The following is a 15,436-nucleotide window of genomic DNA, read 5'->3' as shown; positions in this document are numbered from 1 at the left end:
ATAAATATCTATAAAAATATTCCTGATTTTTTTGGAAGTTTAGAATATTACTGAAGATTAACAAAGTTCTTGGCACATATTTTCAAAGGGTTTGTACAGATAAATAAGCCTGCAGATAATAGTTTAATTAACTAGCTTTTATAGTAAAAGTATAAGCTATATGAGAAGTCTAGTGTGAGATCTGTCTCCATTTTTAGGAGGACAAAACACATGTTCCAATTTCCAAACCAAGCAGCCTTTCCCATTAATTGAAGCTGACTTGTTTCAAACATCAATATAAATAAATATGTAACTATTGTCTATGTATATGATAAAATGGCAAATAAATCCACATAATAGAGATAGTTCTGCACAACAGAACAAGAGAGGTTACAGCAAGAATGCAGGCAAATTTATCAATATACATATTTATCTAAAATATTTCCAATGAAATTGGCACTAAGAATATGGCTAAAGTGTAGCTGCTTTTAAATGATGCATTAATCATTATGTGCAATTAACATTTTTTGTTGAAGGAATAAAATGGCAAAGGTGCTAATTGTGAAATTGCAGGACATGCTGATTGATTGATTTAAGGAGATGAAGAAATGTTTCGTGTTTTGTATCACAATGCATCCAAAACTAATTAAGGCCTTTGTCCCAAAGCTTCTTGTTAATGAATTTTTGTCAGCTTATAGTACAACAGAACCTTTCTGTGCAATTGATAGGTACTTATCAAGATAGCAGGACTGCAAAATTTCTACTACTTTAACAAATACAAAAACCATGCATACTATTCAGATTCATGATAGAAAGGGTCATTACTGAATCTTAGGAAAATTCATAGTGGAATGTTATATAGACTTAAACCTGGTCCACATCCAGACCAATTAATTTTCTGTTAGAAAATCCCATCTCTAAAGCAATATCAAAATTGCCTGTATCTCTAACAATTGTCTTTTAATCACACTGTTTCCTACAGGAACATATTTAACAAATGAAGCTAAGGGAGCTGAAGATGCACCTGATGCGGATACGGCCATTATCAATGCAGAAGGCAGCCAAGTTAATGCAGAAGAGAAGAAAGAATATTTCATATAGATGCAGACTTAGATTCTTTGAACACCACTACTCACAAGGCTGACTCTTGGAGAAAACTGGCTCTCATCTTTCTGAATTAATTTATCATGTCTCGTTTCTACTCTTGTTAAAGTGCATAATTGCTCTCAGTTGCCAGTTTGTACCAACAATCAGCCATGAACATAGTTTTTCTTTAATTATGATACCATTCATAATGCAGGACATTTCTTATTGCCTAATCATCATATACATTGCTCTTTTAACATACAGTGCTTGAATATACAGCCTTAACAAATTTAATCATCATCTGTTCACATTTGGTTCTTCTACATTTTAAAGAAAGTGTTCCTTTTCTTTTAATATGGTCCTTACCTATATTGCATCAGACCATTTTCATAGCAAATGTTCTTAGGTGAGGACCTAAATGTACTTACATAAACCATTACAAGTAAGATTAGAGGTTTACAAAGAATGTTTTATATATCGTCTGTAATTCAAAATCAGCCGAGCATTGAAACATTATGCCCTAAGAAACACTAATGAAATCATTCTACTATAATTTCTTGTGTGTTTGCAAATGGCAGCAAAGGAGTATGATCAGAACTTTTATTTAATGAAATACTGGTATTAAAAACAACTTCTGTGTGGTAATCAACACCATGCACTCCTGTCTACACAGAATCCAAGGTGGTGGATTATGTAGCTCCATTTTGAAAATGGTTGTCCAGCTCTTTTACTGCTCCTAGAATCGTAAAGACTTCCATATATATTTCTATAATTTGTATTCCTTTTAATTTATTTGCTTCATGTGGGTCTATCTGCCTACTCAAATTGAACATGTTCATGGGGCAAAACTGCAAGGCATTTTAATATCTGTATATAGTGCATATAATAAATCCAATTAAACATTATTTGATACATATTTAACTTTTGGGGCTGTAGGTAAGTCAGTCACAAGTAAGCATTTTCTAATGTCCATTATATCCCTTTAGATATAACTTAAATTAATATTCTGAGTAGATAACATGTATTAGTATTTTTGTCTGTATGTCCTAGCACTGTTCAGCAACAAATTTTTCTAGTTCCAGTTAATTTCTCTTTGTTATACAATGGAAGCACAATGTTATATGGAAAGGTAGTTTTAAGCTAACAACCAGTGCACAGCCTCAGGTTTTGTCTTACAACCACATTAATGATTAAATATTAAGTTACTAAAAAATTCAATATATAATTTGGCAGTTCCAGAGCTGCTTATCAATGTTGGATTTGCCAAACCCCAAACAGAAAATGTTACAACAGCTGTCTATGTTTTGTGTATATGGTAAATGACTAATCCTTTATATTAAATTTCTGTCTATGCATTTTGTGAGGTACAAACTTATGTCACGGTGAATGATCAAGAATATATGCCATGCTTTTAGCTCCACAGTAAAGATCTCTCTTTGATATTAGGTTGAGTGTGGGGCAAAAGGACAAATTAGAATAATAACAATTTTTTTAAAAGGTTAATCCAAATAAAATATTCCTCTTCCAGACCAAAAAAAAAAGGCAACAACAAATAAATAAAAATAAAAATAAATAAATACATGAAAATAACCAGATAAGCTCTTATTTCCTGGTTCATGTAAACATAATTGACTAAAATTGTAGAAATTCTTATTTATCTCCAAAGCACTTAAACTTTTTTTTAAAAATGAGATTAAAGAAAAGAGGAATACATTTCTATATAGAAACTATTACTGGTGAAGTCTAAAAGCATAATGGCCTATTGTAAAGAATTAAGTCCTGGGGTTTATTTTTTGTGTGGGGAATGGAAGGAGGGTGGGTAACATTTGAATATGGCATCATGTGTCACAGTCAATGGAAATCAAAGGTATTGTGTCAGATTATTTATCGGAAGGCTATACACCTTTTAAGGACAATAGTAGTTTTTAAATTGTTTTTGTTAGAAGGGGAAAAATTACTTTGTTAATTTCAATGGGGGAAAAAAGAGTGAGCGAGAGAGAGAGAGACCATCAATCAAGCAGCACTTTTTCAAAGTATACAGAACATAAATAATACGATGTGGTTGAGTGTTAACATAATAAATCATATACAGTATGATATTTTAAAGAAATACGTCTGCATTGATGTGATTGCATGCTTGTTTTTTACAGTTCATTCAAAAATCTGTGGAAAAAATGCAATAATATGATAATCTAGTATGGTAATTTGAGAGAATCAGGTAGAAGTACTAGACACATTGAAGCTAGTATAGGTTTATAACATAGTCATGTTTTCAAAAACTGATTTGTAGAACTAAAGGTAAAGGCCAGCAATGCACTTAAACATGAGTTGAGGTGCCTTGCTGCATTAGGATTATGTTTAGTAAAATTATATGCCTACTGGTGTTATATTTACACATTCATACGTTTTCTCAATTCTATTATGTTTAAATTATATAGAAATATTTTACCTTCTTATTCATCCCTATGAAGTAAGATTTCTTTAGGCATCTTCAATGTAAGCATTTCAAAATGTTTAGTCACTATAGGATACAGAAAACACTGGAATTCTGCAACAGAGATAGGAATTAGACTGTTAAGTTTTGCTTGTAGTAGATTAAAAAAAATCTTTCCTTGCACATTGAGATGTACAGCAGGCTAAAAGGCAATGAGAAAGTCCACCAGAATGAAAAATCACTGTCAATCCTCACTTTCTAGCACCCAGTTAAACCAGACACTCTCAATCTTCTATTTGAGAGCAAAGGAAGCTTTTGGAACAGAATAAAAAATACACTTTATTTAAAATGATACATTCCATAAATGAACAAACTCTAATCTAATGATTTTGGCCCTTAATATTTCTCCACTTTTCTCTGTTTTAATGTATTCAGTCCCATTTAGATAAAATAGCAATATTATATCAGATTATTTTCAAAAATAAAGCTGACACTTTTTCTTACCATTGTTTTATTTTACAGAAGGAAACCCAACTGAGTTTACTTATCCCATGTAAAAACTCTTATATTTGGAGCTATAATTATAGTAATGCTGCCTCATTTTAATCAGTGCCCTTCAATTGTGTTGATTTTGCACTAGCACTTGAGCAGATCCCAAATAATTCTGCTTCCTATTTCAGTGCCTTTTCTACCAGTACAGTTCAGAAAAACATGGGAAAAGCCAGGTAGTGAAAGGACATGTAGATTCCATGTTGGCCACGGTATTTGCTCTTAGGTTTTCTCTTAGGTACTTGGGGTAATAAAGCTTCAATATAAACCTTTGTTTTCTTAACCAATTCCCTGGTTGCTGCATAGCAGAGTCATGTCAGGGTGATGGAAGATGTAGGCCAATCTATCTAGAAGACTCTACCAGTTAGAAGATGGCCTTTTCCAAACTGAATGTTCAGTATAATAGAATGAATAAGAGGGACATATACATTTACAAGCTTTACCCATCCAGGGAGAAATGCTACTATTTATAGGAATAGTAAAGGAAGGTGATTATATCATTCTAAATACACTTTGGGAACTCAAAGTTTAGATTACTATATTAGAATAAGATGCTAAAAATTTATGATAATCTAATTGCCTGCTTTACCATAGAAGACAGGCATAAATAATCATGATCCGAAGACAGCAACTAATGAAATTTGAACCAAGATAGTTGTCACTGAGAATGTATTTTTGTCATCAATCCAGCACATCAAGTTGTTACTGATTACTATTGTTCTCTTTTGCAATCATTATAATTCTTTAAAAATAAAAAATAAAAGTAGAAGATGGCATCTCAGAATATATGGGTCTGTTATCTTTCATTCTGGAATGCCATTTGCAAATTTAATAGTTTCTAACCTGAACCCTAACCATTTACCTGTTTTTCAGAGGGAAACCATCTTACACTGAAATTTCCTGTTATTAAAACCAAATGTGGAAAAATCATATACCAATTATTCCAGTGAATTGGACATCTTGAGTTAATTATTCCCAATGTAGGCAACCTATTTGTGATGAATCTCTCAGTGAAAAGAAATAATGGGAGCTTATATAATGTTTTATTGTAAAATCATTGCTTACTATGTATTCATACATACACTAGGCATTTTGATCATCACATACGTTACATGTAATTCCATGTAACATTGCAGTTACTGTGTAATTTAGTGCCACTTATTATGAAGCGTTACCAAGAGGAATATAAAACCCTTACATTTATTATTCCATTGAATAGTGGCAATTCTAATCAACTGAAAACAAAACATAAATTACAAAGAATTATCATGGTCACACAGGTTTTCTCCAAAATGTTCTTAAATCTTCTTAATCATTAGAGATAATGATTTATAATAAATGTGAACACATATAATAATAAATTAGCTACTAAGAAATTATGTGACTAAGCTTGAAATAGACATTGTCCAAGTAATGCTTTGAATTAAGTGGCACAAAGTACATGCTAAAAACTATGCAAAATATAGGTGACTACAGTGTACTTACATGTAAGTATCTTATGCTTTCTCTGTATGGCTATTGGAAACCCATGTATTTATAATATGAATTTTGATTATTTTATAAGATAGAAGATGAAAGCTTGCAGTTACAATCATTAATTATTACAATACATGCAAAACTGTCATCTTTAAATATGTATATTCCCCAATTATTTAATTTACTGTGAGTTATTTTTAAAACCTAAGCATCAATCCATTTGGTCTATTTTCTTATTTGGGTGTCATTGGGCTCCTTTCAAATAACTTTTGAGCAAATACCTCTACCTGCTAATACATTTGCTGCCAGAAAGGTCTCAGAACTGCTTAGAAATCTGCATCTAACCCAAACCTGGCAGTTTGTTCTTTTTGTCTTCCTTGAGGGAACCTTGCATTCCTAGATGCTGAAATGTTGCCATTTGCTCTAGTATTTTTAGTGTGAGCAGTGGAAAGACAGCCAAAGAAATATCCTGAACCCTATTTCACCGAGTATCTCACCTGGAATTTCTGCTGTTTATTTCCCAATAACCCCAGATAATCTTACATAGTGAGTACAAAATGCTTCCATCAAACAGCAGAGAATGCCTTTTCTCATTAAGATATTTTTCCCCACAGATGTAAATTTATATAATATTGATCCTTTTAATTTCATCATTTTTTCTAACATGAGCTTCCAAAAGCATTTAAAGTAGTGAGATAGCAAAACAAACAAAAATATCACAGAGATAAATATTGTGAAAATGAACCTCACAAAGCTTCCAAACTTCAGCCATAGTTGTCTTTCTCTGAAGCACTAGCATTACTGCCCAAAGCACTGAATCACTGAATCTATTTTCTGTTGGTCAGTTGTAATACATTCCTAAAATAAATCTGAGGTTTAAATTTATTGTTATTACTATTAATAATGATAGTGGGTTTTTTAATTTGTTTTAAACTGTACTTTTATTGGCATCTTGAGATACTTTAATCATTTGAAGATTTTGACTTTGTAGACATCAGGCTGCAGTAAGTGTATATGTATCTGCTATGCTTGTATGACATAATGACTAGGCTATAGTTTGTATAATTATTTCTTACTGACTTACATGCTGAGGATCCCATATTGGGTTATCCAGGTATCGTAATCTTGGCATGAATCATTTGATGGCACTGATGCACTTTGTGTCTCCAGATTGCTCAAGAGGATTGCATATCCTCACTTTTCACAATTAAGCCAACTGAGGTAATGCATTGTGCCATTGTCTTAAACAAAATATTAATGTTATATTTGTTAAAATAATATCTTGTATACGTAGTTCAACATATAATTTATTTGTTTGTAATTATTTTACTTTCAGATAAGAGCTGCTCAGCTAACAGCATTATGAAGCATTGCAAATTATGAATAAGCTGCTTTAAGGGTCAACACTGAAAGCTTAGGCTGCTATCTGCTAGTTTCCTCATTGTGATAATTACCCAATAATGGTAATGGAAGCTACTTCCAACAAAGATTATTCTAAATAAATAGCATTTTTATTTTTATTTTTAAGGTTAATGGAATATTTTCTGCTGTAAGGAATTCTAGACAGGCAAGCAATTGCCCCACTGCCTTGTGGGGCTCTGAAAAATTAGGAAAAAGTAAAAAATAATCTTGTCTAGCAAATCACCTGCTTTTGGTTAATTCTAAATCAGGTACCAACCACAAGCTGTGTTACCTTAAATATGACTACACTTTTGAAAAAAAAAATGCTATAACTGAATGGTTTCAAATATCTCAAATATCATTAGGTTTCCTTTGTCAATTTCCTTTACAATAAGTTTCACTTAAGGAGCCAGTTAAGCAAAATATGTAGCTTTTCTGTCTCTTAGAACATTTATAACCCATCTCCATGTATGCAAACGACAGTCTTCTAAAGTTACATGCACTCAATTCATTGCTAAGTCAGACTAAACCTTGTTTGACTCTCTTCATTATACATATACCAAGTCCTGCATGAAAGTAGATAGTATAGATATATTCCTCAGACTAAGAATACATTATTAGAGCCACAGGTTCAGTTTCTGCTGCAGATATCATGTAAATCTTCCTAATGGCCAATTTTATCTTATTTATTATCCTATAGGAAAGAGGTAATTAGCAGCTGGATGCACAAATGCTTGGGCAAGCTAAGTGGAAAAAAGAAAGCTGAAAGGACATCAAAATGTTAAGTATGCTCAGTATGACATACATATCAATTATTCTCAAGAGATTTGCAGTCCAATCTGCATTTGAACATGCAAACCCATCCCCAAGTAATCAGTTTTTGTGCATCAATTCATTACTATAGTGTGCTTCATTTTGTACAGCATTTTCAGAAGCCCAAAATGCGTATAAATGTTTTGGGAAAGGTAGGAATTATAATTCATAGGCATCTGGAACAAAAACAGGGTAGCAAAGAAACTCCAGAGAAATAAAGTAGTTTTCCGTATTTTAGAATAGATAAAATATGTAGTCATAATTATTCAATTGTTTACTTTAAAAATATCCCATAATTATTGGTACTGATGCTACAAAAGTCTCTTGTCAAAACTATTTCTATCTCAAGGCTGTGATAGGTAACAATTGTTACATATGCATTTTGAGCATTATTTAGTTTTCAAAAATTATATGTGAAAATACACAGAACACAGCAAGAAAGACAAATTTTCTAATACAATGTGCAATGATTCATGCAATAAACATATCTCCATATAATTTGCTTGCAAAGTATGCTCAAGAATCTACATGAAAGAAGAGAATTCCTTATTGATACCACTGGTAGTTCTGGCCTCAATCCTTTAAGTTAGCTGAAGCCAACCTGGCAAATTCCAGTTGAATTTTTTATAACACAGCTATAGAAACTTTTCAGATAAATTATTTTTACTTTTTTTTTTTTTTAGAATGTAGATGAACTGCCCAATTAATAGGCATTTTCATGAGGATTCAGAAATCAACTTTTTCCAAAAATATTTTATTTTAGCACAAGATTTACAATCATTTACTAATCACAAAATGCACTATACATTAATATTTCTTTATAGTTTTTAACCTGAAAGGGTGTCTTAATTTGAAAAAAAAAATTATAAAAGAATGATGCATCGATAACTAAAATAAAGTATTTTTTTTATTCTAGAAACATAGATAATCAAATTTCTGTAAGCATCTGATTAATTTAGCAATAATATGTATATACTTTAATTATATTTTATACATTTTCTGCATTTCCATACTATAAAGTGCATGCATATATATACAGACATGCCAAAGGACTGCTTTCTTTTGAGACAATTTGTACAAATTCAGCAGATCCTCATTTTCTATAACCAGCCTTACAATTTTATAGGTGAGAAAGCAGCACTAGTAAAACAACAACTCTATGCACTATATAGTTTCCCAGCATTTTCAATTCAAAATGCACTTTATAGTTTCACCAAAAGTTGGGATGTTCAAAGTCTTTTGCAATTATCTCTTCCTTCTTTCTTTCCTTCTTCTTTCAATCTCTTCTTCTTAAAAAAAAAAAAACCAAAACAAATCTGAAAAAAGTGTTTTATGAGTAAATAAGATGGTGCTCATGAATTCCAATTGTCCCACTGAAATAGGTCCACAACTGCCAAGTTATAAAGTATTTCCCATTCATTTTATTTTTAGGCTTTCAACTTTGGGGGATCCACAAGGTTTCATTGTTATAACACATAAAGTATTTTCTGTCCTATCTGATACAGGACTACTAGACCAATGGGACTGGTAAACTCTTTCCCAGGTTGGTAGCTAACCGAAAAGTGACTACAGTGGCCTAAGAACTACAGTATAACTGACATGCAATTTCAGCTATGTTTTGGACACTATATCACTTAATTCCATACAGAGGAATTAAGAATGCAGCACTGACAATGGAAGCACAGTTCCTCATTATTTCATAATTTTTACTGAACAAAATGCATATTGTAATGTTAAGTACATGACACTTGCATGTTGCTGTGCCTATATACTTTCAGAGTTTTCAGTGTGTACTTTGTGGCGCTTAAAATGTCATGTACAATTTTTATCAACATTCTACAGGGTTCCCATTTGCACTTCATATTTCAGTAAAGTCGTCAGAGAATTGTCTGAATATTATTAAAATGAATAAAATTTCAATTTTAGTTATCTGTTGGACATTACTGAAGTGTCTATTCATTTAATACATTTTTGGAATTCTTGACTTTAATAAGGAATATTATCAGAACACGTATTGGCAAATGTGAGGAACACAAAATGTCTTGAATAAATATTAGCAAATACTAGGAAGATTGAATCTTTCCCAATAAAAATGTTTCAGGCATTTCTCATGAAGAAGTACTATGAAATGGCTTGTCCAATATACTTAACTGAGAGCCTTATTTCATGTATTGAAATATCAATTGGATAATAGTGCAAGAGGTGCAAGTCTGCCAAAATTGAGACTAAAAACAAAGATCCCCTCATCCATTCATCAGGAAGCAGATCAGGCCACAAAAAGTATCTTGTCTCAGAGTTACCTATTTCAGGTTTACGTAAGCAACTTCTGGTTTAATACAGAAGATTTTGTAGCTGTGCCAGCTCAACCAAGAGCAGGTGAAATATCACAGTTCTGGCCATGAATATATCTCCCTTATATTAGTATATATTCATTAAATTATAAATATGAAGCATGAAATAATTAGCTTAACCTCAGAAGTGGAATATCCCAAGAATACTGCCATAGACATTGGATAAATTTGATAGGATACCAGAAATATTTTTTTTAAAAAAATCAAGGGATCACTAAACAAGAGAATTGTAAATCAAACTAAATACCAGTGCTTGCTTTCCAGCAGAAGCTAAAGAGGGATGTTGAGAAAATGGATGGATACATGCACATTTGAAACAGGCAAATTATGGCAACTTTAATTCCCTTCCAACATATTGAGACAGAAATCTGGGGAAATGACCAAATAAAAGCTCCCTCTACAGCTTTTGATCCTAAACTTAACCAGCACTAGAACTCTGAAACTAGAAGATATAGTATTTCATCAAGAATATGTTAAATTAGAATACCAATCAGTTTATCAAAACAATATCAACAAATACAAAATCTGTGTAAAATGCAATTGGGATTTATATACAGTATGTGCCCCAAACAGCAGGTGTCCCCAACCTCCAGTCCATAGACTGGCACCGGTCCACCGTATGCCAGCAATTGGGTTACACAAGCAAGTGAAGCTCCATCTGCGAGATTCAGGCAGCATGCAAAACCATGCCCTTCCGGTTTGTTGAAAAATCTCCACTGAACCGGTTCCTGGTGCTCAAAAGGTTGGGGGCCACTGCCATTTTAAATAATATTCTAACTTCATTATATTGAGTGTGTATTATTAGATCTACGTTTTGCTTCCTTCAAAAAGAAAAAAAGTGAAAATGTGGAATAGGAATAGGTGTTGTATGCATTTTTTGGTGTCTCTGAGAATACATTATGCTATAATTGCCATAATTACTTCAAACAGTAATCATGGCAGCAATCAATATATATAACTCTTAAAAACATTTCTAGAGTAACCACTGATTCCATTAATAGTTGGAGAAATGTCTTGGGATTACAATTCACCAAAGGACAACTTTTCAGTCCTATCCTAAAGTACCAGTTAGGTTGGGTGATTGATTTTCATGGATAAAAATGTCATTGGACACTGATTTAGACACTAGACTAGCAACAACAATATTTAGATAACAAATCAGGCAGAAGTCACTAGGGTTGGTGGACTTTTTTGGGAAGCTTAATTAGGAGTTAAAATGGCATCTTCCAGGGAAATAGCTTGAAGTTGCCTCTCATAGTTATCTCTGCCTACAGTTCTTGTAGAACCAGCACAAATTCCCTTTGAACTACAAAGAGGAAAAAAAGGCTCACAAGAATAAGCTCCACTTCTCCAGTTTTGTTCTAATGTGGGTAAGATCACAGAATCGTACTGCTAGAAGAGAACCAGTCAATATTCTTTTAATGGTATGGCATTAACTTAGTATTTAAAATTTAGAACCAATTACTTAATTTATACTATCAAAATTTGCTACTAACTATATTAGGAATTATTGTACTTTTTGGGAATGGTTATGATTATTATTATTATTAAGCTCCAATTTAATGAGGACTTAAAACTGCTTCTGTTTTCTCCTGAATTTAATCTCATAACTTTTCATATAGGAGTTATAGCTACCTCATCTACCTAAGAAATAAATATAACCAAAAGTGAATCTCACACAAAACCTTCTGTACTTGAAGCCATAAGCAACTGTTTGGCTTTCCCACATGATACCCTATTCGTTAATAAACATTACCGGAAAATGAAGATTAGGAAAAGGAGTGATACCAATCCAGTTTAGTCTGACAATCTCACTTGCTCAACATATTGAACTGGATCATTTAAAAGTCCATTATATATTATGAATTCTGAAATAAAGTCGTTTCTGGGCCAGGATTGACATCCAGATCCCCAAGAGTCCCTGATGTAATTTTTAGTTACCTACCTTAACTGGTTCGGCTAAGTTGTAGAAAACCAGAAGTGAAATCAATTTGGTCTTTAACCTCTGGATACAGAAGGAAGAGTTAGAACAGCACTCCAAAAACAGGACTGTTCTAGGTACTCTATAGGATTTTGTTTTTCTATGTGTTTTTTTTATTACTTTCTGCTCTTCCACTAAGGTGAAGGACATAGGACTTGAAACAAGAGCAGAGAGTTTATATTATTAGTTACCTCTAAGTTATCACTAGTTGTACAAGGTAAGTCATTTGCCAAGAAATTGTGGCAAATGTATTCAAGCTGTGTTATATTAGTTTTTGCTTCTACATCTTATAAACTTTTCTGGTTTGCTTTCAATGCATTATATTCCATGTTGTATGATCTACGTATAAGTTGTACTTTGAAAACTACTTGTGAATGTCATCGATTACACTCTTGATATGGAAACCACTGCATAAATAATTTAAGAGATATAAAAGCTTATTTTTGCTTTATGCTAACCATCCATATTGTGCTCGATACAATTGTTTCATTTTGTTCAAGTCTATAAAACATAATCTCAAGGATCATTGCTTGGTGACTCCAATATTCATTCCTAAAATATTATCAACATCTTTTGGTTGCAGCTTTAGGAAAATGAATGCCTTACTGTGTAGGGCTGAATTCCTGAAATAAATGACTTATTTGATAAATAGCAGACAATTCTACATAATACATTGTGGAAGGGCTAGTGGAAATGACCTACCTCTAAATAGTACGTATTACATTTTAATACATTTTAAAAGAAGAAGAAAATAAATACCGGGGAAATAAATACTGGTGATTTAGTTATCTTTTTTTTTACTTCTTCATTTTGTTGAAACAATTTTTATATTACAATTCATCCAATAACTAATAACAGAGAGGTAAACAGTATACATCCACACATCATATATATGTCTGTCTGTCAGTAAAAGTGTTATACTTGGAGAAGTGGGCATTTTACATTCAGATTCCCTATATATTCCGCATTAAACATATTAGGGACAAGTCAAAATTAATCTCAAAGATTAGAAACGGTATTCCTAGATATTAAACGGAACCCAAATTTTTAGAACATTTACTCATTTCTGCCAAGACAGGACCTGCAATACATCGTGCCCCATTGTGATGCTGGAGCAGTTTGATAGATTCTTCAATGATATGCAAATATGTTTGAACACTAAGCTTTTCAACAACCCTAGGTACTCATGAGTCTATATATTTGTTTATTATATACAAGCTGTAGCTTCCACAGTTTCACTCCTCAGATGTACACAGAATAAGAGATTCTATCAGATGGAAAGAAATGATGACAGCTCAGTGCAAAGATTCACTAAACTTTCTCTGAAAGGTGCCAATCGAACCCCTACTAGAAAGTTTCCTGAGAGACAGTCTATCACTGTTCTTGGCAGATTGTTTTATTCCTCAATAACCATTAATGTTAAGAATTTCTCCTACTTATTTGAATTTTTGTTTGAAAAATTCAAATCTATAAAGACTTGTCTGCTCTACTTTTAGTCATATCTTCCCTCAGACTCCTGCTTTGCCCACTATGCAAATCATGTCTTTTCAAGCGCTAAGGAGCTCTTAAGTTGCTCTTGAGAATTAAAGGAAGATTTTAAAGTTAGTAAATCAGTAAAAGCCAATCTACAGCTTTCTATTATTCATTTGGATAGGACATATAGTCTATCCTCAGCACCTATCCAAACAGAGGTGTATGAAATCACCTTCGTGTGTAGGTTTTTGCTGTTGAAAACTCATTTTTCCCAATTTAATAAAAAAATGAAATAATCTGTATTTGGGAAATAAATAACAAGTTCCTTATTAAAGAAATACTTTCCCTCCCCACACATACTTTTTTTAACATGTTACCTTGTACTACATTCTGGGAAATTTCAAAAAGCAGAAGTTATTTGTAAAAAAAAAAATCAGTTCAACAAAAGTATTGCAATTGTTACTATTTTTTTAAAAAAATGGCATTGTAAAATTTCCTTCTTAAAACTTTAAAATTTGTCCACCTCAAAAGTGCAGTGTCTTTAAGTTTTATTTTATTTTTATCTGCCTTTTGTTTATGTTAAAACATAGAATTTGTTTAAATGTTCAGACAGTTTATTTATTTATTTATTTATTACTTGAACTTATTAGTCGCCCCCTCTCCCCACAGGGACTCGGGGCGACGTACAAAAGTATTATATAGCGTACAGAGGAGGTAAGAATAAATAAATAACTTACAATACCTAAAAAAGTTAAAACCCCAGTGAAATTAACCCTTAAAAACTAAAATTACCAATTAAAAATGCCCTGGGCTGGAGAGGTTGTAGAATTATGCCAGGTCAGCTAGTCGAAACAGGTAGGTTTTCAGCTTCATACGGAAGGAGCGAAGGTCGGTTGTAGTCCTGATGTCTGGGGGGAGGTCATTCCAAAGGGTGGGGCCCACTACAGAGAAGGCCCTACTCCTGGGCGCTGCCCTCTGGCACTCTCTGGAGGACGGCACCCGGAGTAGTCCCTCTCTGTGGCAAGTTACTGGTATATAAATTGTATTATTCAATTTATAATAAAAGCAACATAAATATTCTAAAACAAACCTACTTGTAGAGTGAAATAAGGACAAAACAATGCTTATTTCAAAAATTAAAACTTCCAAATGTGGAAAAATAAAGACTAATGAGGGCTCAGAACATAAGGGAAGGGAAACATATAAATTAGATAGATCAGTCCAGGATCTTGTCAAACAAATGCCAGGAATAGATGCAAAACACCAGCTGATATAGTTTATATTCCATTGCCACTATTTCAAACAATTTCTGAAATAAAAAGCAAATGTAAGAAAGTTATGTGGTCTGTTATACCTTCTTGTATTGGGATGGCAGTTCTATCCCTTCAGAATAAAAGTTTAAAACAGAGAAAATGTGAGATTAGCTTCCAATCTTATGATTTAGTTTCCTTAAAAATAATGGATTACTAAAGTCCAAATTTTCAATTTCATCAATGTTGGTTATATGTTCATATTTAATGGTAAATTTGGCATATCAAGAGAAAAACACTGAATCCTTGTAATTTTTTTAAATCTATAATTATAATGTGCAAGTATCTCCTTTTTCAGGGTTGTTTATTTTTTCATAACCTGGTTTCTATCCTATGTACTTTTACTTAGGCGCCAGATATATTATTTTCTTCTGATCTCACACACTTATGAAGAACACAATACTTTTGTTTACTTTTCACAATTAAATATTGTTAAACATTACATACCACATAGCTATTTTATACATTTGTACATATACATACATACAATGTGACAGTCTTAATAAATTGTGTTTATAATGGACTATTTTAAGAGTTTAAATTATAAACTTATATGTCCCCAAAGTAGACATAACTATTTTAA

At 32.4% G+C, this 15,436-nt stretch overlaps 1 protein-coding gene across 3 annotated transcripts in view; it reads left to right on the top strand.

Annotated features, from left to right (window-relative positions):
- CADM2 (cell adhesion molecule 2) overlaps positions 1 to 12,823 on the top strand; it is a 374,063-nt gene extending 361,240 nt beyond the window's left edge. For all 3 annotated transcript variants that reach the window (XM_081952063.1, XM_081952064.1, XM_081952062.1), the window contains one exon: positions 962 to 12,823. In XM_081952063.1, the coding sequence (XP_081808189.1) occupies positions 962 to 1,080 (119 nt within the window). In that variant the 3' untranslated portion in view covers positions 1,081 to 12,823. The remainder of the gene's footprint in view (positions 1 to 961) is intronic.
- The last annotated feature ends 2,613 nt before the right edge of the window (positions 12,824 to 15,436 follow it).

Source organism: Natrix helvetica (genome assembly GCF_964273705.1).
Source record: "Natrix helvetica genome assembly, chromosome: 4".
Lineage (NCBI taxonomy): Eukaryota > Metazoa > Chordata > Lepidosauria > Squamata > Natricidae > Natrix > Natrix helvetica.
Note: the sequence above shows the minus strand (reverse complement) of the source record. Positions and strands in the feature narration are given on the sequence as shown.